Genomic DNA, 27,292 nt, shown 5'->3' on the forward strand with positions numbered 1-27,292 from the left:
CTAAATAATAATAATAATAATAATAATAATAATAATAATGTTTTAATATGCACTTTTATAGATGTCTTTGACTATGGTGTGCTCCATAAATAGATAATAATCATTTCAGATATTCACCCCATCTCAACCTAAATAATAATAATAATAATAATAATAATAATAATAATAATGTTTCAATATGCTATTTTACAGATGTCTTTGACTATGTTGTGCTCCATAAATAGATAATAATAATTTCAGATATTCACCCCATCTCAGCCTAAATAATAATAATAATAATAATAATAATAATAATGTTTCAATATGCACTTTTATAGATGTCTTTGACTATGTTGTGCTCCATAAATAGATAATAATAATTTCAGATATTCACTCCATCTCAACCTAAATAATAATAATAATAATAATAATAATAATAATGTTTTAATATGCACTTTTATAGATGTCTTTGACTATGGTGTGCTCCATAAATAGATAATAATCATTTCAGATATTCACCCCATCTCATCCTAAATAATAATAATAATAATAATAATAATAATAATAATGTTTAATATGCACTTTTATAGATGTCTTTGACTATGTTGTGCTCCATAAATAGATAATAATAATTTCAGATATTCACTCCATCTCAGCCTAAATAATAATAATAATAATAATAATAATAATAATGGTTTAATATGCTCTTTTATAGATGTCTTTGACTATGGTGTGCTCCATAAATAGATAATAATAATTTCAGATATTCACCCCATCTCATCCTAAATAATAATAATAATAATAATAATAATAATAATAATGTTTAATATGCACTTTTATAGATGTCTTTGACTATGTTGTGCTCCATAAATAGATAATAATAATTTCAGATATTCACCCCATCTCAACCTAAATAATAATAATAATAATAATAATAATAATGTTTAATATGCACTTTTATAGATGTCTTTGACTATGTTGTGCTCCATAAATAGATAATAATAATTTCAGATATTCACCCCATCTCAGCCTAAATAATAATAATAATAATAATAATAATAATAATAATGTTTAATATGCACTTTTATAGATGTCTTTGACTATGTTGTGCTCCATAAATAGATAATAATAATTTCAGATATTCACCCCATCTCAACCTAAATAATAATAATAATAATAATAATAATAATAATAATAATGTTTAATATGCACTTTTATAGATGTCTTTGACTATGTTGTGCTCCATAAATAGATAATAATAATTTCAGATATTCACCCCATCTCAGCCTAAATAATAATAATAATAATAATAATAATAATAATGTTTTAATATGCACTTTTATAGATGTCTTTGACTATGTTGTGCTCCATAAATAGATAATAATTTCAGATATTCACCCCATCTCAACCTAAATAATAATAATAATAATAATAATAATAATAATGTTTTAATATGCTCTTTTATAGATGTCTTTGACTATGTTGTGCTCCATAAATAGATAATAATAATTTCAGATATTCACCCCCATCTCAGCCTAAATAATAATAATAATAATAATAATAATAATAATAATAATAATAATGTTTAATATGCACTTTTATAGATGTCTTTGACTATGGTGAGATCCATAAATAGATAATAATCATTTCAGATATTCACCCCATCTCAGCCTAAATAATAATAATAATAATAATAATAATAATGTTTTAATATGCTCTTTTATAGATGTCTTTGACTATGTTGTGCTCCATAAATAGATAATAATCATTTCAGATATTCACTCCATCTCAACCTAAATAATAATAATAATAATAATAATAATAATGTTTTAATATGTACTTTTATAGATGTCTTTGACTATGTTGTGATCCATAAATAGATAATAATAATTTCAGATATTCACCCCATCTCAGCCTAAATAATAATAATAATAATAATAATAATGTTTAATATGCACTTTTATAGATGTCTTTGACTATGGTGTGCTCCATAAATAGATAATAATAATTTCAGATATTCACCCCATCTCAGCCTAAATAATAATAATAATAATAATAATAATAATAATAATGTTTAATATGCACTTTTATAGATGTCTTTGACTATGTTGTGCTCCATAAATAGATAATAATAATTTCAGATATTCACCCCATCTCAACCTAAATAATAATAATAATAATAATAATAATAATAATAATAATGTTTAATATGCACTTTTATAGATGTCTTTGACTATGTTGTGCTCCATAAATAGATAATAATAATTTCAGATATTCACCCCATCTCAGCCTAAATAATAATAATAATAATAATAATAATAATAATGTTTTAATATGCACTTTTATAGATGTCTTTGACTATGTTGTGCTCCATAAATAGATAATAATTTCAGATATTCACCCCATCTCAACCTAAATAATAATAATAATAATAATAATAATAATAATGTTTTAATATGCTCTTTTATAGATGTCTTTGACTATGTTGTGCTCCATAAATAGATAATAATAATTTCAGATATTCACTCCATCTCAGCCTAAATAATAATAATAATAATAATAATAATAATAATGTTTAATATGCACTTTTATAGATGTCTTTGACTATGTTGTGCTCCATAAATAGATAATAATTTCAGATATTCACCCCATCTCAACCTAAATAATAATAATAATAATAATAATAATAATAATAATGTTTTAATATGCTCTTTTATAGATGTCTTTGACTATGTTGTGCTCCATAAATAGATAATAATAATTTCAGATATTCACCCCCATCTCAGCCTAAATAATAATAATAATAATAATAATAATAATAATAATAATGTTTAATATGCACTTTTATAGATGTCTTTGACTATGGTGAGATCCATAAATAGATAATAATCATTTCAGATATTCACCCCATCTCAGCCTAAATAATAATAATAATAATAATAATAATAATGTTTTAATATGCTCTTTTATAGATGTCTTTGACTATGTTGTGCTCCATAAATAGATAATAATCATTTCAGATATTCACTCCATCTCAACCTAAATAATAATAATAATAATAATAATAATAATGTTTTAATATGTACTTTTATAGATGTCTTTGACTATGTTGTGATCCATAAATAGATAATAATAATTTCAGATATTCACCCCATCTCAGCCTAAATAATAATAATAATAATAATAATAATGTTTAATATGCACTTTTATAGATGTCTTTGACTATGGTGAGATCCATAAATAGATAATAATAATTTCAGATATTCACCCCATCTCAGCCTAAATAATAATAATAATAATAATAATAATAATAATAATGTTTTAATATGCACTTTTATAGATGTCTTTGATTATGGTGTGCTCCATAAATAGATAATAATCATTTCAGATATTCACCCCATCTCAGCCTAAATAATAATAGTAATAATAATAATAATAATAATGTTTCAATATGCACTTTTATAGATGTATTTGACTATGTTGTGCTCCATAAATAGATAATAATCATTTCAGATATTCACCCCATCTCAGACTAAATAATAATAATAATAATAATAATAATAATAATGTTTTAATATGTACTTTTATAGATGTATTTGACTATGTTGGGCTCCATAAATAGATAATAATAATTTCAGATATTCACCCCATCTCAGCCTAAATAATAATAATAATAATAATAATAATAATAATAATAATGTTTAATATGTACTTTTATAGATGCCTTTGACTATGTTGGGCTCCATAAATAGATAATAATAATTTCAGATATTCACCCCATCTCAGCCTAAATAATAATAATAATAATAATAATAATAATAATGTTTAATATGTACTTTTATAGATGTCTTTGACTATGTTGTGCTCCATAAATAGATAATAATAATTTCAGATATTCACCCCATCTCAGCCTAAATAATAATAATAATAATAATAATGTTTTATTATGCACTTTTATAGATGTCTTTGACTATGTTGTGCTCCATAAATAGATAATAAATAGATAATAATAATTTCAAATATTCACCCCATCGCAGCCTTAAACTAGAATATTATTATTATTATTATTATTTGCCATTTTCGCTGCCATAATTGTTAATACCCCACTGAACTAAAAAATCCCATGACTCCAAAGTGTCATTATTATTACTATTGTCATTATTATTATTATTATTATTATATTGTCATTATTATTATTATTATTATTACTATTGTCATTATTATTATTATTATTACTAATATCATTATTATTATTACTGTCATTATTATTATTATTACTATTGTCATTATTATTATTATTATTACTAATATCATTATTATTATTATTACTGTCATTATTGTTATTATTATTAGTGCCATTAGTGTCATTATTATTAGTGCCATTATTTTTATTAGTAGTACTACTAGTAGTAGTATCATTGTTATTATTATTATTATTATTATTATTATTATTAGTGTCATTATTATTATTATTATTATTATTAAAGTGGAATCATAGTGCTATTGTTTAGTGCAGAAGATACCTTAATTTCTCATCAATGCAACTAGGCGTAAGGCGAGAGTAGTTGATTTACTTACTATATATACATACATTGAGAGAGAGAAACAAAACCTTTCTGTGACCAAAAAATCATTATTTTTCAGCTTCCAATCAGTATACCCTTTTCCAAAGTGTTAAATATATCATCTACAAAGGTGTTAGTCATCAATTCTTGGGAAGTTTTTAAATAGAGGCTAGATGGCTATCTATTGGGAAGGCTTTGATTGTGTCTTCCTGCCTGGCAGAAGGGGGTTGGACTAGATGGCCTCTTGGGGTCTCATTCCAACACTAAGATTGCCCCTAAATCTATAGTCGCTGGGTACAATGTCCATTGAAAGGGCTACAGATCCTTGAACGTTTGATTTCGAGCGAAGCTGAAACGAACGTGTTTTGACCCATTAAATTCCGAAACTTACGTGAAATCACTTCTGGGATCCCAGCGACAGAAATTATTTTCTCCAAAAAGCGCCCAAGTTCCTCGTCATCCTGCAATTCAAGGTTGGAAAATACATTATTAACTGTGGCAATTGGGTGTTTATGGTATGTATTGTCTGAGAAAATAGCCTCGTATTATTACTATTATTACTATTATTATTATTATTATTATTATTATTATTATCTTTACTGCTATTTCTGACTTATGGTGACCCGAAGGCAGTTGTGGATATGTTGTTGTTGTTGTTGTTGTTTCTGACTTATGGTGACCCTAAGGCAGTTGTGGTCATATTATTATTATTATTATTATTATTATTATTATTATTATTATTATTATCTTTACTACTATTTCTGACTTATGGTGACCCGAAGGCGGTTGTGGATATGTTGTTGTTGTTGTTGTTGTTGTTGTTGTTGTTGTTGTTTCTGACTTATGGTGACCCTAAGGCAGTTGTGGTCATATTATTATTATTATTATTATTATTATTATTATTATTATCTTTACTACTATTTCTGACTTATGGTGACCCGAAGGCGGTTGTGGATATGTTGTTGTTGTTGTTGTTGTTGTTGTTGTTTCTGACTTATGGTGACCCTAAGGAAGTTGTGGTCATATTATTATTATTATTATTATTATTATTATCATTATTATTATCTTTACAACTATTTCTGACTTATGGTGACCTGAAGGCAGTTGTGGATATGTGTTTGTTGTTGTTGTTGTTGTTGTTTCTGACTTATGGTGACCCAAAGGCGGTTGTTGTTTCTGACTTATGGTGACCCTAAGGCAGTTGTGGTTTATTATTATTATTATTATTACTCTTATTATTATTATTAATGTCATTATTATTAGTGTCATTATTATTACTATTGTCATTAGTGTCATTATTATTATTATTAGTGTCATTATTGTTATTATTAGGGCCCCCTGTTGGTGCAGCGGGTTAAATCACTATGCTGCCAAACTTGCTGACCGAAAGGTCGGCGGTTCGAATCCAGGAAGCATGGTGAGCTGTTGTTATTATTATTATTAGAGTCATTATTATTATGAGTTGCATTATTAGTAATAGAATTATTACTATTGTCATTAGTGTCATTATTATTAGTATCATTATTTTTATTAGTAGTAGTAGTAGTACCACTATAGTTGGTTATTATTATTATTAGTGTCATTATTATTATGAGTTGCATTATTATTAGTAGTAGTATTACTATTGTCATTAGTGTCATTATTATTAGTATCATTATTTTTATTAGTAGTAGTAGTATTGTTGTTGTTATTATTAGTGTCATTATTATTATGAGTTGCATTAGTAGTAGTAGTAGTAGTGTTACTATTGTCATTAGTGTCATTATTATTAGTGTCATTATTTTTATTATTAGTAGTAGTAGTACCACTATTGTGGTTGTTGTTATTATTAGTGTCATTATTATTATGAGTTGCATTATTAGTAGTAGTAGTATTACTATTGTCATTAGTGTCATTATTATTAGTTTAATTATTTTTATTAGTAGTAGTAGTAGTACCACTATTGTGGTTGTTGTTGTTATTAGTGTCATTATTATTATAAGTTGCATTATTAGTAGTAGTAGTATTACTATTGTCATTAGTGTCATTATTATTAGTGTCATTATTTTTATTAGTAGTAGTAGTAGTACCACTATTGTTGTTGTTGTTATTATTAGTGTCATTATTATTATGAGTTGCATTATTAGTAGTAGTAGTATTACTATTGTCATTAGTGTCATTATTATTAGTTTAATTATTTTTATTAGTAGTAGTAGTAGTACCACTATTGTGGTTGTTGTTGTTATTAGTGTCATTATTATTATAAGTTGCATTATTAGTAGTAGTAGTATTACTATTGTCATTAGTGTCATTATTATTAGTGTCATTATTTTTATTAGTAGTAGTAGTAGTACCACTATTGTGGTTGTTGTTATTATTAGTGTCATTATTATTATGAGTTGCATTATTATTAGTAGTAGTATTACTATTGTCATTAGTGTCATTATTATTAGTGTCATTATTTTTATTAGTAGTAGTAGTACCACTATTGTTGTTGTTATTATTATTATTAGTGTCATTATTATTTCTGTTCCAGCTTTGTGTGGCGGCAGTAACAACAACAAAAACAACGGTGGCTCAATGGATTAAATCCTTATGCTGGCAGGACTGCAGAAAAACAGGTTAGAGGTTCAAATCTGGGGAGAGTGTGGATGAGTTCCCTCTGTCAGCTCCAGCTCCCCATATGGGCACATGAGAGAAGCCTCCCACAAAGACAGCAAAACATCAAAACATCCGGGCAATGTCCCCTGGGCAACGTCCTTGCAGACGGCCAATTCTCTCACACCAGAAGCGACTTGGAGTTTCTCAAGTCGCTCCTGACATGGAAAATAAAAAATGTTATCATCATCATCATCATCAGGCTAGATAGCCTAATGATGATGATGATGATGATGATGATGATGATGTAAGGCCCCTATGCTACTGCCAGAAGCTTGGGGTACATACTCTATTGGTATTCCTGTACTCAAGACCTTAACTTCAATAGGCTTTGCAATTTCACATATCATTGCAAAGTCTCTCCTAATTATATGGGTATTGTACAATATATAATAATGGGTTCAACATCTCAGGTTCAAGACCATGAGGACTAGAAACTTACCACATTGATCTCAGAGGAGCTCTTGACCGTTCTGGGTTCTATCCTGAAGGAGAAATACGAAAACCGATATGGGTAACAATTTTCTCCCAACCTCTCGTTAGGCTATACCAAGTTGGACTGCAATGCCCATCATCCACAGAAAGGAACAGTGTCGTTAGGACTCACGTTGCATGGGAGAGGTGCAAGACCAACTTCTTTTGCACGTACGAAGCTTGGATCGTAACGGTGACATCCTGCAAAGGAAGTGCACAAAATGTATGGAAGTTTCCCACTTTCATGGGGATCATGGGCCCCATCCCAAGCAAAAGTAAAGGACCTTCCCTACTATAAATATATATGAAAATAAACCATACTTCCTTCACCAGGAAGACAACAGCTTGGGAGTGATCCTGGACTCATCGCTGAGCCTGGAACTTGTGCACCAGTTGCGCCCGTATCTCGGGAAGTCTGATCTGGCCACGGTGGTCCACGCTCTTGTTACATCCCGAATAGACTACTGCAGTGCGCTCTACGTGGGGTTGCCCTTGAAGACTGTTCGGAAACTTCAACTAGTCCAGCGAGCGGCAGCCAGATTGCTCACCGGAGTGACATACAGGGAGCATACCACCCCTCTGCTGTGCCAGCTCCACTGGCTGCCGATTCAGTTCCGAGCACAATTCAAGGTGCTGGTTTTGACCTACAAAACCCTGTACGGTTCAGGTCCAGTGTATCTGTCCGAACGTATCTACGTCCCACCTCGGAGTCTGAGATCATCTGGGGAGGCCCTGCTATCGACCCCACCACTGTCACAAGTGAGGCTGGTGGGGACGAGGAGCAGGGCTTTCTCAGTGGTGGCCCCTCACCTGTGGAACTCACTCCCGGGGGAAATCAGGGCATCATCATCCCTCCTCGCCTTTAGGAGAAGGGTGAAGACTTGGTTATGGGACCAGGCCTTTGGGCACTCTGGCAATTAAATCAGACAACCAGGCGAGTAAGACCAGCAGGATTGATGAAGTGGAACGTAAAACTAGATCTATGAGTAGCGCAATTAAATAAATAAACAGCCACTAGACTCACCTTCTCAAAGTACAGAACCGTGGAAGTCCCTTTTCCTTGCGGAGAAATGCCCAGCTCCACCGCCACGGAGGACTCCACCACCGTCCCTGTGGGATGGAGGGAGATCTGGGGGGCATCCAGGCTCCACACTTTGGCCACGGAGTCGTTGTAGGAAGCGCCCTGGAAAATCTGGATGGGAGACAGTTAGTATTCGGATTGGAGACACCGCAGAGTCTTGGTCACAGTTAGCAGAGATTTTATATCACCACTTTTGACCTTGTTTAGTAGTTCAGTGCTTTAATAAGCACACTTGAGCTCTGGCTTTCATCCAAACTCCTTTGGAGGTTTATTCTTCAATCATATAACTATTTACAAGTCTGCTATCACTATACAGAGGTACTCACAAACATAGCTAGACACTCACAAAAGAGGATAGCAATGGATTATAGATGCAGAAATATCATGGCAGAGTATCTAAGACGGCAGAAAGCAAGCACATGGCAAATAGGAAGTTCACATACAAGCCACTCATTCTTTGTATTGTCAAAAGCTTTCATGGCCGGAATCACTGGGTTTTTCGGGCCATATGGCCATGTTCTAGAAGCATTCTCTCCTGACCGCACAACCCCTGAGGATGTTTGCCATAGATGCAGGCGAAACATCAGGAGAGAAGGTTTCTTTCTTCCAGGAATAATAACAATAATAGAATCATAGAATCAAAGAGTTGGAAGAGACCTCCTGGGCCATCCAGTCCAACCCCATTCTGCCAAGAAGCAGGAATATTGCATTCAAATCACCCCTGACAGATGGCCATCCAGCCCCTGTTTAAAAGCTTCCAAAGAAGGAGCCTCCACCACACTCCGGGGAAGAGAGTTCCACTGCTGAACGGCTCTCCCAGTCAGGAAGTTCTTCCTCATGTTCAGATGGAATCTCCTCTCTTGTAGTTTGAAGCCATTGTTCCATTGCGTCCTAGTCTCCAGGGAAAGGAAGCTTGCTCCCTCCTCCTCCCTGTGGCTTCCTCTCACATATTTATACATGGCTATCATATCTCCTCTCAGTCTTCTCTTCTTCAGGCTAAACATGCCCAGCTCCTTAAGCCGCTCCTCATAGGGCTTGTTCTCCAGACCCTTGATCATTTTAGTCACCCTCCTCTGGACACATTCCAGCTTGTCAATATCTTTCTTGAATTGTGGTGCCCAGAATTGGACACAATATTCCAGGTGTGGTCTAACCAAAGCAGAATAGAGCATGGGGAGCATGACTTCCCTAGATCTAGACACTAGGCTCCTATTAATGCGGGCCAAAATCCCATTGGCTTTTTTTGCCGCCACATCACATTCCTGGCTCATGTTTAACTTGTTGTCCACGAGGACTCCAAGATCCTTTTCACTGTACTGCTCTCGAGCCAGGCATTGTCCCCCATTCTGTATCTTTGCATTTCGTTTTTTCTGCCTAAGTGGAGTATCTTGCATTTGTCCCTGTTGAACTTCATTTTGTTAGTTTTGGCCCATCATCTCTCTAATCTGTCAAGATGGTTTTGAATCCTGCTCCTGTCCTCTGGAGTATTGGCTCTCCCTCCCAATTTGGTGCTGTCTGCAAACTTGATGATCCTGCCTTCTAGCCCTTCATCTAAATCATTAATAAAGATGTTGAACAGGACCGGGCCCAGGACAGAACCTTGCGGATGGCACTCCACTTGTTACTTCTTTTCAAGATGAAGAGGAAGCATTGGTGATCACCCTCTGGGTTCGTCCATTTAACCAATTACTGATCCACCTCACTGTAGTTTTGCCTCGCCCACATTGGACTAGTTTCCTTGCCAGAAGGTCATGGGGGACCTTGTTGAAGGCCTTACATAATAATAATAATAATAATAATAATAATAATAATAATAATAATATTTCATCATGTCAGGAGTAACTTGAAATGTCAGGAGAGAATGCTTCTTTCTTCCAGAAATAATAATAATAATATTTATTTATTTATGTCGTGTCAGGAGCAAATTGAGAAACTGCAAGTCGCTTCTGGTGTGAGAGAATTGGCCGTCTGCAAGGACATTGCCCAGGGGACGCCCGGATGTTTTGATGTTTTTGCGGGAGGCTTCTCTCATGTCCCCGCATGAGGAGCTGGAGTTGATAGAGGGAGCTCATCCGTGCTCTCCCCAGATTCGAACCTGCGACCTGTCGGTCTTCAGTCCTGCATAAGGGTTTAACCTACTGCGCCACGAGGTGCAGTAGGTTAAATATAGTAATAATAATAATAATTATTATTATATTATAATTATTATTATTATTATATAATTATTATTATATTATATTATAATTATTATTATATTATATTATATTATTATTATAATATAATTATTATTATTATTATATTATGTTATTATTATTAGAAATAATAATAATAATAATAATAATAATAATAATTATTATTATTATTATTTATACCCTGCCACCATCTCCCGGAAATGACTCGAGGTGGCTCACAATAAGCACACCATAGTGCTGCGACAAACAGCATACATTTACATAAACAACATACATTTGCATTAAAAAAACATACATTTACATAAAACAGGATACTAATACAACCCTACCAATTTAAATATTGAAAAGATGCAGCAAGCTGCAGGTAAAAACAAGACATGACTTAGTTATACCACGAGGATCATGTCTCTACTTTCTTCACCCTTTCAGGGAACTGTGCTGTGAACACATGTCTATAAGAACTGTATTTCTCGACACACTGGAAGTACATGCAATGCATTCCTATTTAATACAGCATTTTTCTACCTGACGACATGCTATATTTCCAAAGGCGAAACCAGTAAAAACCACTAAAGCAGTGTTTCTCAACCTGGGGGTCAGGACCTGGGGAGGGGGTCGCAAGGCGGTGTTAGAGGGGTTGCCAAAGACCATCAGAAAACACACTATTTTCTGTTTCAATATCTTTAGGGGTTATTTTTCCCAAGAAGGGAAACCGTTACCGTACCTCTTGCAGGATCCCATGGTGAGCTTTCAGCTCTTCGCTTTCCAACATTCTCTGGAACGAGAGACATAAAGAAAGGGAATTAAAAAGATGTAAGGAAGTAGAGAATCTTATCGTTATTGAGGACAGGAAACAACAACAACAGCAACAACAACAACAACAACAACAATAGATAAAGGTAAAGGTTTTCCCCTGACATTAAGTCCAGTCATGTCTGACTCTGGGGTGTGGTGCTCATCTCCATTTCTAAGCCGAAGAGCCAGCGTTGTCCGTAGACACCTCCAAGGTCATGTGGCCGGCATGACTGCATGGAACGCCGTTACCTTCCCGTCGGAGCGGTACCTATTGATCTACTCACATTTGCATGTTTTCGAACTGCTAGGTTGGCAGAAGCTAGGGCTGACAGCGGAAGCTCACGCCGCTCCCCGGAATTGAACCTGCGACCTTTCGATCAACAAGCTCAGCAGCTCAGTGCTTTAACCCACTGTGCCACTGTCGTTTCAGGGCAACCAGTCGATTATATTACATTTCTGTGTTGTAAACCGCAATGAGTCGCCGATTTAGGCTGAGATATTAGCGGTATACAAGTGCATTAATAAATAAATAAATAAATAATTTCTAACAGAACAAAGCAAACAAACAGACAAAATATAAAATTTGTGAGTTTGGTAGTTGATTAAATGTCCTTTGACCAGTATCTGGCCACTTGGAGTGCCTCTGGTGTTGCTGCAAGAAGGTCCTCCGTCGTGCATGTGGCAGGGCTCAGGGTGCATTGCAGCAGGTGGTCAGTGGTTTGCTCTTCTCCGCACTCGTATGTCGAGGATTCCACTTTGTGGCCCCATTTCTGAAGGTTGGCTCTTCATCTTGTGGTGCCAGAGCGCAGTCTGTTCAGCGCCTTCCAAGTCGCCCAGTCTTCTGTGTGCCCAGGGGGGAGTCTCTCATTGGGTATCAGCCATTGGTTGAGGTTCTGAGTTTGAGCCTGCCACTTTTGGACTCTCGCTTGCTGAGGTGTTCCAGCGAGTGTCTTTGTACATCTTAAAAACTATTTCTAGATTTAAGTCGTTGACGTGCTGGCTGATACCCAAACAGGGGATGAGCTGGAGATATCTCTGCCTTGGTCCTTTCACTATTGGCTGCTACTTCCCGGCGGATGTCAGGTGGTGCAATACCGGCTAAACAGTGTAATTTCTCCAGTGGTGTAGGGCGCAGATACCCCGTGATAATGCGGCATGTCTCATTAAGAGCCACATCCACTGTTTTAGCGTGGTGAGATGTGTTCCACACTGGGCATGCATACTCAGCAGCAGAGTAGCATAGCGCAAGGGCAGATGCCTTCACTGTGTCTGGTTGTGATCCCCAGGTTGTGCCAGTCAGCTTTCGTGTGATATTGTTTCTAGCACCCACTTTTTGCTTGATGTTCAGGCAGTGCTTCTTATAGGTCAGAGCACGGTCCAGAGTGACTCCCAGGTATTTGGGTGCGCTACAATGCTCCAGTGGGATTCCTTCCCAGGTAATAATCCTCAGAGCTCAGGATGCTTGTCTGTTCTTGAGATGAAAAGCACATGTCTGTGGTTTAGATGGATTAGGGATCAGCTGGTTTTCCCTGTAATAGGCAGTAAGAGCACCTAGAGCTTCAGAGAGCTTCTGTTCAACCATCTCAAAGCTCCCTGCTTGAGCAGTAATGGAACAAAAATTGTCTTACATAGTGTTATTATCGTAACAACAACAACAACAACAACAATAACGAAAAAATTATTACAAACTCAACAGATCAGATATAACTTTGTAAAAGTTTGTTGCAACTCTACCCTCGAGACCCTATTAAACATCTACTCAAATCTCAGCCCAAAATAGTATGGCATCCCATTGGAATCACTTTCTTGGCAACCTCAAGTTGCAACGAATGGTAGAAATCAGCCCGATGTTCCCGCACGATGCTCTTCTGAAGGTCCTCATATAGAAATAGGATGGCACTGGACTTACCTGTAATTCCTCCCCGGTGAGCGTCATTTCCAAGCGTCCGTCCAGAAAGGCTGCCAAGGCCAAAGAGTTCAGAACGTGGTCTGAAAACCAGAAGTAGAGCATTCGGGATTCGGAAAGCAGAGACGGTGCAAATGCCGACTTCTGTGAGGTGCCGGAATGGTTTTTGTACAGGAGAAGGCCCTTTGAGAGAGGAGAGAAGCCATTGTGTTTCCTGGACAATTGCACAAAAATGTTTTGACGGGACTTGGGCCAGAAGCATAGCATTGAATCGTACTGGAGGACCATGGGTGCATCTACACTGTAGAATTAATGCAGATTGACACCACTTGAACTGCCATGGAATCATTAAGAGTTGCAGTTTCACAAGGCCTTTAAAGACTGCGGATGAAGCACCAAACTGCCACTGATAGGATGCCATAGAAGTGAGGCAATGCAACTAAAGTGGTGCCAAACCACATTAATTCTGCAGTGTAGATATATCCCTAGACATGCTCGCAAAGACTTTCAAAGGGATGTGTTTTCGAGTACAGGTAGGTGAAACCATATATATTGAATGCATAGATAAAGGAATTATACTGTAATAATAATAATAATGTAATACAATATAATACTAGTAATAATAATTCAATATTATAATTATAATTATATATTTAATTACATGTAATATTACTAATAATATTACAATATAATGGTATAGTGCAATATAGTAATATATACTGATACTGTACTTTGCTAATAATATAATATATTGTATGAAAATATATATTGTAAGCCGCTCTGAGTCCCCTTCGGGGTAAGAAGGGCGGCATATAAGCGCCGTAAATAAATAAATAAATAAATAAATAAATAATAATAATAGCATTGATTATTATGATTATTATCATTACCATCCCTCTTTTTCTCCCATACAAAGACTCAAGGTAGTTTACAAAATGCAGATTAAAATACATGTTAAGATATTAATAAAAATATAAATTATTATCATCATCGTCATCCCTCTTTTTTCCAATAGTGAGGGCCACTGTAGTTTTCAAACTACAGTTTTCAAACTACAGATTAATATAATATATTTCTATTATATTAATAGAAATATAAATTATGATTCTGATTTTCATCATCTCTCCTTTTCTCCAATACTGAGACTCATGGTAGTTTACAAAATACAGATTGAAATAAAATAAAAGAAGATTTGATTCTTCGCTCTTCGTGTGGTGTGTTTTAAGTCAGAGGGCTTCTTCTGGACCTGGAATGTAACACCTATTCACATTTGCATGTTTTTGAACTGCTAGGTTGGCAGGAGCTAGAGCTAACAGCAGGAGCTCATCCTGATCTGTGGTTTCAAACTGCCAACCTTTATGTCAGCAGATTCAACAGTTGAATAGTTTAACCCATTGCACCACCACCACCCACAAGAGCTGTATAGAACAGTGTGTAACTTCGTGCATAGGATTGGACAATACACAACCCTAATGGAAAAACTTCCATTATACAAGATCTAATTCAAGAAGAACGAACTGACCTGGCTTGTATAACGGAGATCTGGCTGGACGAGGGAGGGGGGTGAATCTCTCCCAACTCTGTCCGCCAGGTTACTCTGTTCAGCACCAACCAAGGCTTGGAGGGCGGGGAGGTGGAGTCGCAGTGGTCTATAAGGATTTTATTACCTTGATCAGGTGTCCCATCCCACAGTCATCTTCTTTTGAATGTGCTAGTTTTAGGATAGGTGACCGGGACAGGATAGGGATTCTGTTAGTGTACCGACCACCCCGCTGCACTACAGTCTCCCTATCTGAGCTAGCAGGAGTGGTCTCGGACATGGAGTTGAGCTCCCAACAGTTTTTAGTCTTGGGAGATTTCAATATCCATGCTGAGGCCTCTTTCTCTGGTGCGGCTCAGGACTTCATGGCCGCCATGGCAACCATGGGTCTGTTCCAATTAATATCTGGTCCCACCCATAGTGCTGGGCACACATTGGATTTGGTCTTTTCTCGGGGATGGGATGAGGGTGACGGGATGGAGGAGCTGACCATCGTTCCATTGCCATGGACCGATCACCACCTGATCGGGTTTAGACTAACTGTGCCTTCTAACCTCCGCATGGGTGGTGGACCCATTAGAATGGTCCGCCCCAGGAGACTTATGGATCCAAATGGCTTTCTGATGGCTCTTGGGGATTTTTCCACCTCCTTGGCTAGCGACTCTGTCAATGCTCTGGTCTCTCGCTGGGATAGTGGGGTTGCCTTTGAAGACTGTTCGGAAACTAGTCCAGCGGGAGGCAGCCAGACTGCTCACCGGAGCGTCATACAGGGAGCATACCACCCCCCTGTTGTGTCAGCTCCACTGGCTGCCGATCCAATTCCGAGCACAATTCAAAGTGCTGGTTTTGACCTACAAAACCCTATACGGTTCCGGCCCAATGTATCTGTCCGAACGGATCTACCTCTACGTCCCACCTCGGAGTCTAAGATCCTCTGGGGAGGCCCTGCTCTCGACCCCGCCTCTTTCACAAGTGAGATTGACAGGGACGAGGAGCAGGGCCTTCTCAGTGGTGGCCCCTCACCTGTGGAATTCACTCCCTGGGGAAATTAGATCAGCGACATCCCTCCTTTCCTTTAGGAAAAAATTGAAAACTTGGATTTGGGACCAGGCATTCGGACATTCTGGCAGCTAAAGAAAGGACTTGACGATGGACAGGAATTGACTAAACGGAATGGAATTATGGAACTCTGAAAGATCAACGCTGAATATGAGATTTAGTTTTATTAATTGTGTTATGTACCGACTGTTTTAACTTGCTAATTGTTTTAACTGCTGTTTTGTATGTATGCATATCTTGTGTAGGCATCGAATCGTGCCTTTTTGTAAGCCACCCTGAGTCCCCCCTCGGAGGTTGAGAAGGGCGGGGTAGAAGCACCCGAAATGAATAAATAAATAATAAATAAATAAAGGAAGATCTTAGCTACTAAAAACAGCATATTTTTTTGTTTTCTGGTTGAGAGGCCAAACTGCCTCTTCTTACCTTATGATGCGATTCCAGGTAGTTTGCATTTATCACCGGTTGTGCCGTTAGGGAAATATCCATTCCGATATCTCCGTCTTGGATGAAGTTTGCTGTAGGGGAGGTTAAAAAAATAACAATGAATCAATATTATTTTCAATATATATATATATATTCCATCAGCACTGCCTCCGAAAAATCCTGCAAATCTCTTGGGAAGACAAGTGGACAAATGTCAGTGTGCTGGAAGAAGCAAAGACCACTAGCATTGAAGCAACGGTCCTCCGCCATCAACTGGGTCGGCCACGTTGTCCGGATGCCCGACCACCATCTGATGTATTATGATGTGTTATTGCCCCAACTCTATTCTCCATCTTCATTGCTATGATATTTCACCTTGTTGATGGGAAGCTTCCCACCGGAGTGGAAATCATCTATCGGACAGATGGCAAGCTATTTAACCTCAGCAGACTGAAAGCCAAAACCAAGGTTACAACATCTGTTATAGAACTCCAGTATGCCGATGACAATGTCATCTGTGCACATTCAGAAGAAATCTACAAGCCACTCTAAACACCTTTGCAGAAGCATACGAGAAGCTCGGCCTGTCATTGAACATCGAGAAAACCAAAGTGCTCTTCCAGCAGTCACTGGCCAACCCCTCTCCAATGCCAGAGATACAGCTTAATGGTGTAACATTAGAAAACGTTGACCATTTCCGCTCCCTTGGCAGCCACCTCTCCACCAAAGTCAACATTGACACTGAAATTCAACACCACCTGAGCTCTGCGAGTGCAGCATTTTTCCGAATGAAGCAGAGAGTGTTTGAGGACCGGGACATCCGTAGGGAGACCAAGGTGCTTGTTTATAAAGCCATTCCCCTCCCAACCCTGCTATATGCCTGCGAAACGTGGACTGTCTACAGACGTCACAGCCAACTCCTGGGATGATTCCATCAGCGCTGCCTCCGGAAAATCCTGCAAATCTCTTGGGAAGACAAGTGGACAAATGTCCGTGTGCTGGAAGAAGCAAAGACCACCAGCATTGAAGCGATGGTCCTCCGCCATCAACTTCACATTGTCCGGATGCCTGACCACCATCTCCCAAAACAGTTGCTCTATTCCGAACTCAAGAACGGAAAACAGAATGGTGGAGGACAGGAAAAGAGATTTAAAGACCTGCTCAAAGCCAACCTTAAAAACTCTGGCATAGACACTGAGAACTGGGAAGCCCTGGCCCTTGAGCGCTCCAGTTGGAGGTCAGCTGTGACCAGCAGTGCTGTAGAATTGGAAGAGGCACGAATGGAGGGCGAAAGAGAGAAACGTGTCAAGAGGAAGGTGCGTCAAGCCAACCCCGACTGGGACCGCCTTCCACCTGGAATCCGATGTCTTCACTGTGGGAGAAGATGCAGATCAAGAAGAGGGCTCCACAGTCACCTACGGACACTACACTTGGAGGACCATCATCCTCGGACTACAAGGGATTGCCTAAGTATTCAAATGTTCTCCCCATCTCAGCCTTAAACCAGAACCCAATGCATCTTCCATTCTGTCAGTATCTTGACATGTTCCCCAAACTGGGAAAATCCAATTATAAAATCAATTAGATGTATTAAAAAACCATTGAAGGTTGATGATCCATAAGTTATTCATGTGCTTCCATTGCACATTGGGTTGTGCACTCAATTGTGCGGCATCACAATTCACCACTGTGCTAGGTCTTGCACAACTGTTACGTTGGACTAGGAATGAAAAATTACAAAATCTGAGCTTTTCGTAACCAAAAAAAAATGGGGCGAAATGGGGTTCTTACCTGCTCTGCCCATAATAAAATCTGCCAGGAGCTGAGACAGGAAATTGATTTCTTTACACACCTATAAAGGAATATATATATATTTTTCTGGATTTAATCTGACTTGTTCTGAATCCACACCCCAAATAACCAAACTGAATCTAAAGTTGACCAAAAACTGATTCGTAACCCTTTTGTTACTAATGTTAGAGAGTGGTCCCTGGTCAAAAAAAGGTTAGGAATCACTGTTTTAAATTATATGGTAATGCTTTTAATATTCACCACTTTGAGTATCCTTCTGGAGAGATAAAGCGGGATAGGACCGGCTATGGCCTCAACTAGTTAGTAGCCAGCTGCATTAAATCACTACTGACCGAGAGGTCACCAGTTTGAAGCCAGCCCAGGTCGGAGTGAGCTCCCAACCATTAATAGTCTAGCTTGCTGTCGACCTATGTAGCCCGAAAGACAGTTGCATCTTCCAAGTAGGAAACTTAGGTACCGCTTTATGCAGGGAGGCTAATTTAACTAATTTATGACATAACACCATAAAACCTTCTAGCAGTGCGGACTCATACGAGGGGCGTTCATTAAAGATTTCCCCTGACCCACTTCTATTTATCACAGGACACTGAAACTACACATGTGTAAGGCAGCTAGATGGGAGTCATCTGCATTAAATCACTAGTGACCAAGAGGTCATGAGTTTGAAGCCAGCCCAGGTCAGAGTGAGCTCCCGACCATTAATAGTCTAGCTTGCTGTTGACCTATGCAGCCCGAAAGACAGTTGCATCTTCCAAGTAGGAAACTTAGGTACCACTTTATGCGGAAGGGCTAATTTAACTAATTTACAACACCGTAAGTGTGGACTCATACGAGGAGAGTTCATTAAAGATTTCCCCTGACCCACTTCTATTTATCACAGGACGCTGAAACTACACATGTGTAAGGCACCTAGCTGGGAGTCATCTGCATTAAATCACTACTGACTGAGAGGTCATGAGTTTGAAGCTAGCCCAGGTCGGAGTGAGCTTCCGGCCATTAATAGTCTAGCTTGCTGTCGACCTATGTAGCCCGAAAGACAGTTGCATCTGTCAAGTAGGAAATTTAGATACTGCTTTATGCGGGGAGGCTAATTTAACTAATTTATGACGCCATAAAACTTTCCAGCAGCATGCATAAGAATGAGGAAGTACTCCATCAAGGACTCGGTGTCACAAGTGAACGGTGAAGCAGCAGCTCCCCCTGTGGCCGGAATTCAGCATACCCTCATGAAGCTGGAAAGCTGGAATGTTAAATAGCCTCTGTGTCTCTGTCTATATATGTTGTGTGTCTATGGCATTGAATGTTTGCCATGTATATGTGCATTGTACTCTGCCCTAAGTCCCCTGCAGGTGAGAAGGGCGGAATATAAATACTGCAAATAAAGAAATAAACAAATAAATAAAATTAAACTTAATAATAACAATGACAAATGTTTACACATATGGGGGGCTTTCTTTGGGAGGAAGGGAGAGATAGATAGGAGGGAAGGGAAGGGTTTCCCCAAAACACACTGATAATTATTATAGAGACCAAAATCATTGTTATTGTTATCATTATTATATACACCAGTATTAATATTACAAAGCTATATAAACCATTATTATTATTATTTACACTATTACTATTATTATATCATAGACAATGGATCAACAAAAAATATTGTTTCCCCACAAGCATTGTAAAATTACATATAATAGGCTTGGGCGATCAAGAAAAAAATTGGTTCTAAACTCGTTTCGTTTCTAGGGTGCGCTAGCGTTTCTAAATTCTGAGGACTTCCGAAATTTAAAATTTCAAAATTTCTGAAATTTCGTAAATTACGAATCGATTCGTTAATGGCGGACGCAATTGCGCAATATGCTAAAAAAAACCTCCAAATGGGACAGGAGGAACTTCTGAAGCTTCCCTCTCCCTCTGTTGTTGACTGTTGGTGTGATAAAACTAACAACAACTATATTATATTATATTATATTATATTATATTATATTATATTATATTATATTATATTATATTATATTATATTATTATATTGTTGTATATTATATTATAATATTATAATATTATATTATTGTATATTATATTATAATATATATTATATTATATTATATTATATTATACAATTATAATATAATATAATAATATAGTAATAAAATATATAATATAATAATATAATATAATATATACAATACTATAATATAATAGTATTATAATAATATAATATAATATATATATTATATTATTATAATATTATTATATTATATATTATATTATAGTATTGTATATTAGAGTGAGGCAAGAAGAAGCCTGAGGAAAGAGGAGGGAAGCAGCAGAGCAAAGGGACCGGAAGGGGGGTAAATGCGAGATTGTAAAACTTGCACCAGACATACGAAAATAATTACGAAATAATTACGAAAATTGGAAAAATTGTTTCGATTCTTAATTACTCCTCACACTATTCCTGCATGGTTCGATATTGGATCGTAAGCTAATTTAAATACGAATTAATAATGAATTACGAAATTAATGAACTGGATGGCCCAAGCCTAATATTTATATGTTTATGTATATTGAATAAGTATATAATACATATATATAGAGAGAGAATAAGTACAGGTACCCATACCTCATTCTTACCTGGTTTTTGAGAACTAGCTTCAAGGTGAAAGAGATGAAGTTTGTAAAAAGCTGCTTTAACCACCCTGGACTGAATGGGGACAAAAGAAATGTGAGCATTAAAAGCAATATTTAGGCCAAAATATAGTCCAGTTTAAGGACAACACAGTGAGTAAACATATGGAGGAAAACTTCAGACGGGTGTTAGTCAGTTGCTAAGTTGTTCCTATGTAAGTAAGACTGATGAATTCACACCTATTATTATTATTATTATTATTATTATTATTATTAGATGCACCCTGATTTCAGTCTCACCACCAACAATAAAAATACATTAGATGCACCTGCAATTCTAAGACGCACCCCATTTTGGAGCTGTTTCTATCACTGGTCTTAGTATGGAAGAAATAGGGCTGACCCAGGATGATGGGAGTTGTAGTTCACCCACATCCAGAGAACACTGTGAACCCCACCAGAGATGGATCTGGACCAAACTTAGCACACAGACCCATCACAACCAACTTAAAATCTGTAGAGGTTTGGAGGGAATTGATCTGGGATAATGGGAGTTGTAGTTCACTCACATCCAGAGAGCACTGTGAATCCCACCAGCAATGGATCTGGACCAAACTTGGCAAACAGACTCATCATGACCAACTTAAAATCTATAGAGGTTTGGAGGAATTGACCCAGAATAATGGGAGTTGTAGCTCATCCATATCCAGAGATCACTGTGAGTGCCACCAAAAATCGATCTGGACCAGACTTAGCACACAGACCCATCACGAACAACTTAAAATCTGTAGATGTTTGGAGGAATTGACCCATAATAATGGGAGTTGTAGTTCACTCACATCCAGAGAACACTGTGTATCCCACCAATGATGGATCTGGACTAAACTTGGCATACAGACCCATCACGACCAACTTAAAATCTGTAGAGGTTTGGAGGGATAATGGGATAATGGGAGTTGTAGTTCACCCACACCCAGAGAGCACTGTGTATCCCACCAGTGATGGATTTGGACCAAACTTAGCACACAGACCCATCATGACCAACTTAAAATCTGTAGAGGTTTGGAGGAACTGACCCAGAATAATGGGAGTTGTAGTTCACCCACCTCCAGAGAGCACTCTCACATCCAGAGAGCACTGTGAATCCCACCAGTGATGGATCTCGACCAAACTTTGCATACAGACCCATCACAACCAACTTAAAATCTGTAGAGGTTTGGAGAGAATTGACCCAGAATAATGTAAGTTGTAGTTCATCCATATCCAGAGAGCACTGCGAGTGACATCAACGATGGATCTGGACCAAACTTGGCATACAGACCCATCACAACAACTTAAAATCTGTAGAGGTTTGGAGGGAATTGACCCAGAATAATGGGAGTTGTAGTTCATCCATATCCAGAGAGCACTGTGAGTGCCACCAAAAATGGATCTGGACCAAACTTGGTACATAGACCCATCACAACAACTTAAAATCTGTAGAGGTTTGGAGGGAGTTGACCCAGAATAATGGGAGTTGTAGTTCATCTATATCCAGAGAGCACTGTGAGTGCCACCAACGATGGATCTGGACCAAACTTGGCACACAGACCCATCATGACCAACTTAAAATCTATAGAGGTTGGAAGGAATTGATCTGGGATAATGTAAGTTGTAGTTCATCCATATCCAGCAGAGAGCACTGCGAGTGACATCAACGATGGATCTGGACCAAACTTGGCACACAGACCCATCACGACCAACTTAAAATCTGTAGAGGTTTGGAGAGAATTGGCTCAGGATAATGGGAGTTGTAGTTCATCCATATCCAGAGAGCACTGTGAATCCCACCAATGATGGATCTGGACCAAACTTGGCACACAGACCCATCACGACCAACTTAAAATCTGTAGAGGTTTGGAGAGAATTGTCCCAGAATAATGGGAGTTGTAGTTCACCGACATCCAAAGAGCACTGTGAATCCCAAAAATGACGGATCTGGACCCAACTTGGCACACAGACCCACCATGGCCAACTTGGGCCTAACCTGGGTATTGTCTGGTACTTAAAGCTAGCATCAGAATCTAATACTACTACCGTAATAATACAAATACTAACAAACCCAGGTCCGCATTATGTAAGAAGGCACATACTCTTTGTCTCCTTGGAGGTGCAAAGTCAGTTCATGGAAGGTGAGATAACAGTTGGACGTGTGCACCACCATGCGCCCATTTTCACAAACTGTGCAAGAGAAAGAGAGAGAGAAAGACACTTCCTGAGTCTTTGAAAATAGCACAATATCCAATGACTTCCTTGCAAAATTTCTTGCCCGGGAGAAGGATATGTTTCCAAACATTTGCCTCCTTATTCCACAACTACTTACTTACGTACTTACCCAATTTCGTGTCTATCTGGAAATCGATAGAGGAAGTGATTTCGAAGTCAATGGAATGGATGAGTTTCAACCTGTGGCCACATTTAAAGTAATGTAAACGTTAATGCAGGTTATAAGTACTCTCTGCTTGGATATCAATGGGATGATTAAAGATACAGGTCTGCTAGAATTCACAATGATAATCAGTATCACTATGCAACCACCTCACCCGCCTCATAGGAAACCTGCTACAAAACAGGAACTTTTTTGTTGAGTTCCAGGGCCAGAGAAGCAGATGGCGGAAACAGAAGAACGGCCTGCCTCAGGGGAGCGTGCTTGCTCCATCCATGTTCAACATTTACACAAATGACCAGCCACTGCCAGAAGGGACAGAGAGCTTCATCTATGCTGATGATCGTGTCATTACTGCTCAAGCAAGGAGCTTTGAGATGGTAGAATAGAAGCTCTCCAAAGCTCTAGGAGCCCTTACTGCCTATTACAGAGAAAACCAGCTGATCCCCAACCCATCTAAAACACAGACATGTGCTTTTCATCTCAAGAACAGACAAGCATCCCGAGCTCTGAGGATGACCTGGGAAGGAATCCCACTGGAGCATTGCAGCGCACCTGAATACCTGGGAGTCACCCTGGACCATGCCCTGACCTACAAGAAGCACTGCCTGAACATCAAGCAAAAAGTGACTTCCTCTCACATATTTATACATGGCTATCGTGTCCCCTCTCAGCCTTCTCTTCTTCAGGCTAAACATGCCCAGCTACTTAAGCCACTCCTCATAGGGCTTGTTCTCCAGACCCTTGATCATTTGAGCCACCCTCCCCTGGACACATTCCAGCTTGTCAATATCTCTCTTGAATTGTGGTGCCCAGAATTGGACACAATATTCCAGGTGTGGTCTAACCAAAGTGGAATAGAGCATGGGGAGCATGACTTCCCTAGATCTAGACACTATGCTCCTCTTGATGCAGGCCAAAATCCCATTGGCTTTTTTTGCCGCCACATCACATTGTTGGCTCATGTTTAACTTGCTGTCCACGAGGACTCCAAGATCTTTTTCACATGTGCTGCTCTCGAGCCAGGCATCATCGTCCCCCATTCTGTATCTTTGCATTTCGTTTTTTCTGCCTAAGTGGAGTATCTTGCATTTGTCCCTGTTGAACTTCATTGTGTTAGTTTTGGCCATTCATCTCTCTAATCTGTCAAGATCGTTTTGAATCCTGCTCCTGTCCTCTGGAGTATTGGCTCTCCCTCCCAATTTGGTGTCGTCTGCAAACTTGACGATCCTGCCATCTAACCCTTCATCCAAGTCATTAATAAGTACTACTATTACTACTATATTATTATTATTATTATTATTATTATTATTATTATTATTATTATTTGAAACACAACAAAATGAGTCCACAGCAAACAAGATCACTCTGCTGGCTGTTGTATTGGATCACACGTCGTATTATTATTATTATTATTATTATTATTATTATTATTATCAGTTATCATAAGGAAACAATAAAGTAGTAATTGCCCCAAGGTCATGGGAAGGGAGGAAACCTCGTCTCATTGTGTGACAAGGAGATGAGTGTGATTTATGATTCTGGAAACAATTGACATGTAAGCCATCATAAAAATATTTATTAGCTGCCTTGAGTTTCTAATGGGGACAAAAGCGGAAAAGAAACAAGGATGAGGATAACAACAAGAAATCATAAAGAGACCTCCCCATCTTCATGTGCTCACTAATGCTTCCTCTTCATCTTGGAAAGAAGTGACAAGTGGAGTGCCGCAGGGTTCCGTCCTGGGCCCGGTCCTGTTCAACATCTTTATTAATGACTTAGATGAAGGGCTAGAAGGCAGGATCATCAAGTTTGCAGACGACACCAAATTGGGAGGGATAGCCAATAGTCCAGAGGACAGGAGCAGAATTCAAAACGATCTTGACAAATTAGAGAGATGGGCCAAAACTAACAAAATGAAGTTCAACAGGGACAAATGTAAGATACTCCACTTTGGCAGAAAAAATGAAATGCAAAGATACAGAATGGGTGATGCCTGGCTCGAGAGCAGTACGTGTGAAAAAGATCTTGGAGTCCTCGTGGACAACAAGTTAAACATGAGCCAACAATGTGATGTGGCAGCAAAAAAAGCCAATGGGATTTTGGCCTGCATCAAGAGGAGCGTAGTGTCTAGATCTAAGGAAGTCATGCTACCCCTCTATTCTGCTTTGGTTAGACCACATCTGGAATATTGTGTCCAATTCTGGGCACCACAATTCAAGAGAGATATTGACAAGCTGGAATGTGTCCAGAGGAGGGCGACTAAAATGATCAAGGGTCTGGAGAACAAGCCCTATGAGGAGCGGCTTAGGGAACTGGGCATGTTTAGCCTGAAGAAGAGAAGGCTGAGAGGAGATATGATAGCCATGTATAAATATGTGAGAGGAAGCCACAGGAAGGAGGGAGCAAGCTTGTTTTCTGCTTCCTTGGAGACTAGGACGCGGAACAATGGCTTCAAACTACAAGAGAGGAGATTCCATCTGAACATTAGGAAGAACTTCCTGACTGTGAGAGCCGTTCAGCAGTGGAACTCTCTGCCCCGGAGTGTGGTGGAGGCTCCTTCTTTGGAAGCTTTTAAACAGAGGCTGGATGGCCATTTATCAGGAGTGATTTGAATGCAATATTCCTGCTTCTTGGCAGAATGGGGTTGGACTGGATGGCCCATGGGGTCTCTTCCAACTCTTTGATTCTATGATTCTATGATTCATGGAGCCCAGAGACACCTATAGTCTTATATGGGGCTTGAAATATATATATATACTCACAGCCAGGCGCCGACATATCCATAGCTCAGGGTCCCTTGGAAGGAGGCCGAGACGTTGTGGATTTCGATATCGATGGCGTCGTCCTCCTTGAAGTTGACCTTGCTGTCTTCTATGGACAAGTCGTTGATGTGGATGCTGTCAAAAAGGAACAGTTGGATCGGTACACGTCAACTTCAAGTAGTTTGGATTTTTTTTTCCTCCATTGGTCAATGAATTTGTTCTGATTTTTAGTCTTGAACTTTAAAGGAGCAAACCAATGTGCTCAGTCTTGTTACTCAAATAAATTCAGTGAACATGGGTTCTTCCCTCCTCTATTCCTTCATCCCTTCTTTCTCTTCCCTTCCTTCCTTCCTTCCTTCTCTATTCCTTCCCTCCTTCTTTCCTTTCTTCCTTCCTTCCTTCCTTCTTTCTTTCTTTCTTTCTTCCTTCCTTCCTTCCTTCCTTCCTTCCTTCCTTCCTTCCCCTTTCCATTCTTTCTATATTCCTTTCTTTCTTCTCTAGTTCCTTCCTTTCCACCTTTCCTTCCTTTCTCTTCTCTTCCCCTTCTTCTCCTGTTCCTTCCTTCCTTTATTTTTCTTTCCCCCCTCTTCTTTCCATTCCTTCTACATTCCTTCCCTCCTTCTCTTCCACTTCCCTCCTTCTTTCCTTTCTTCCTTCTTTCTTTCTTCCCCTTTCCATTCTTTCTATATTCCTTTCTTTCTCTTCTCTTTTTCTTCCTTTTTCTTTCTTCTCTCCGTCCTTCCTTTATTTTTCTTTCCCCCCTCTTCTTTCCATTCCTTCTACATTCTTTCCCTCCTTCTCTTCCACTTCCCTCCTTCTTTCCTTCCTTCCTTCCTCACTTTTTTATTTCTTCCCCTATCCATTATTTCTATATTTCTTTCCCTTCTCTTTTTCTTCCTTTGTCTTTCTTTCTTCTCTCCTTCCTTTCTTTCCACCTACTTTCCTTCCTTTCTCTTCTCTTCCCCTTCTTCTCCTGTTCCTTCCTTCCTTTATTTTTCTTTCCCCCCTCTT

The 27,292-nt window shown here is 38.1% G+C and overlaps 1 protein-coding gene across 1 annotated transcript in view; it reads right to left on the bottom strand.

The window, feature by feature from the left end:
* Positions 1-27,292, bottom strand: part of CETP (cholesteryl ester transfer protein) — a 47,881-nt gene that overhangs the window by 10,131 nt on the left and 10,458 nt on the right. The window contains exons 3-14 of the mRNA XM_067470998.1: positions 26,282-26,416; positions 23,466-23,536; positions 23,224-23,311; positions 21,098-21,167; positions 18,443-18,503; positions 16,652-16,743; positions 13,633-13,812; positions 11,653-11,703; positions 8,680-8,847; positions 7,789-7,856; positions 7,624-7,666; positions 4,936-5,005 (exon numbers count right to left, since the gene is read on the bottom strand). Of these exons, the coding sequence (XP_067327099.1) occupies positions 4,936-5,005; positions 7,624-7,666; positions 7,789-7,856; positions 8,680-8,847; positions 11,653-11,703; positions 13,633-13,812; positions 16,652-16,743; positions 18,443-18,503; positions 21,098-21,167; positions 23,224-23,311; positions 23,466-23,536; positions 26,282-26,416 (1,097 nt within the window). The remainder of the gene's footprint in view (positions 1-4,935; positions 5,006-7,623; positions 7,667-7,788; positions 7,857-8,679; positions 8,848-11,652; positions 11,704-13,632; positions 13,813-16,651; positions 16,744-18,442; positions 18,504-21,097; positions 21,168-23,223; positions 23,312-23,465; positions 23,537-26,281; positions 26,417-27,292) is intronic.

The sequence above is a fragment of the Anolis sagrei genome, chromosome 8, assembly GCF_037176765.1.
Source record: "Anolis sagrei isolate rAnoSag1 chromosome 8, rAnoSag1.mat, whole genome shotgun sequence".
Lineage (NCBI taxonomy): Eukaryota > Metazoa > Chordata > Lepidosauria > Squamata > Dactyloidae > Anolis > Anolis sagrei.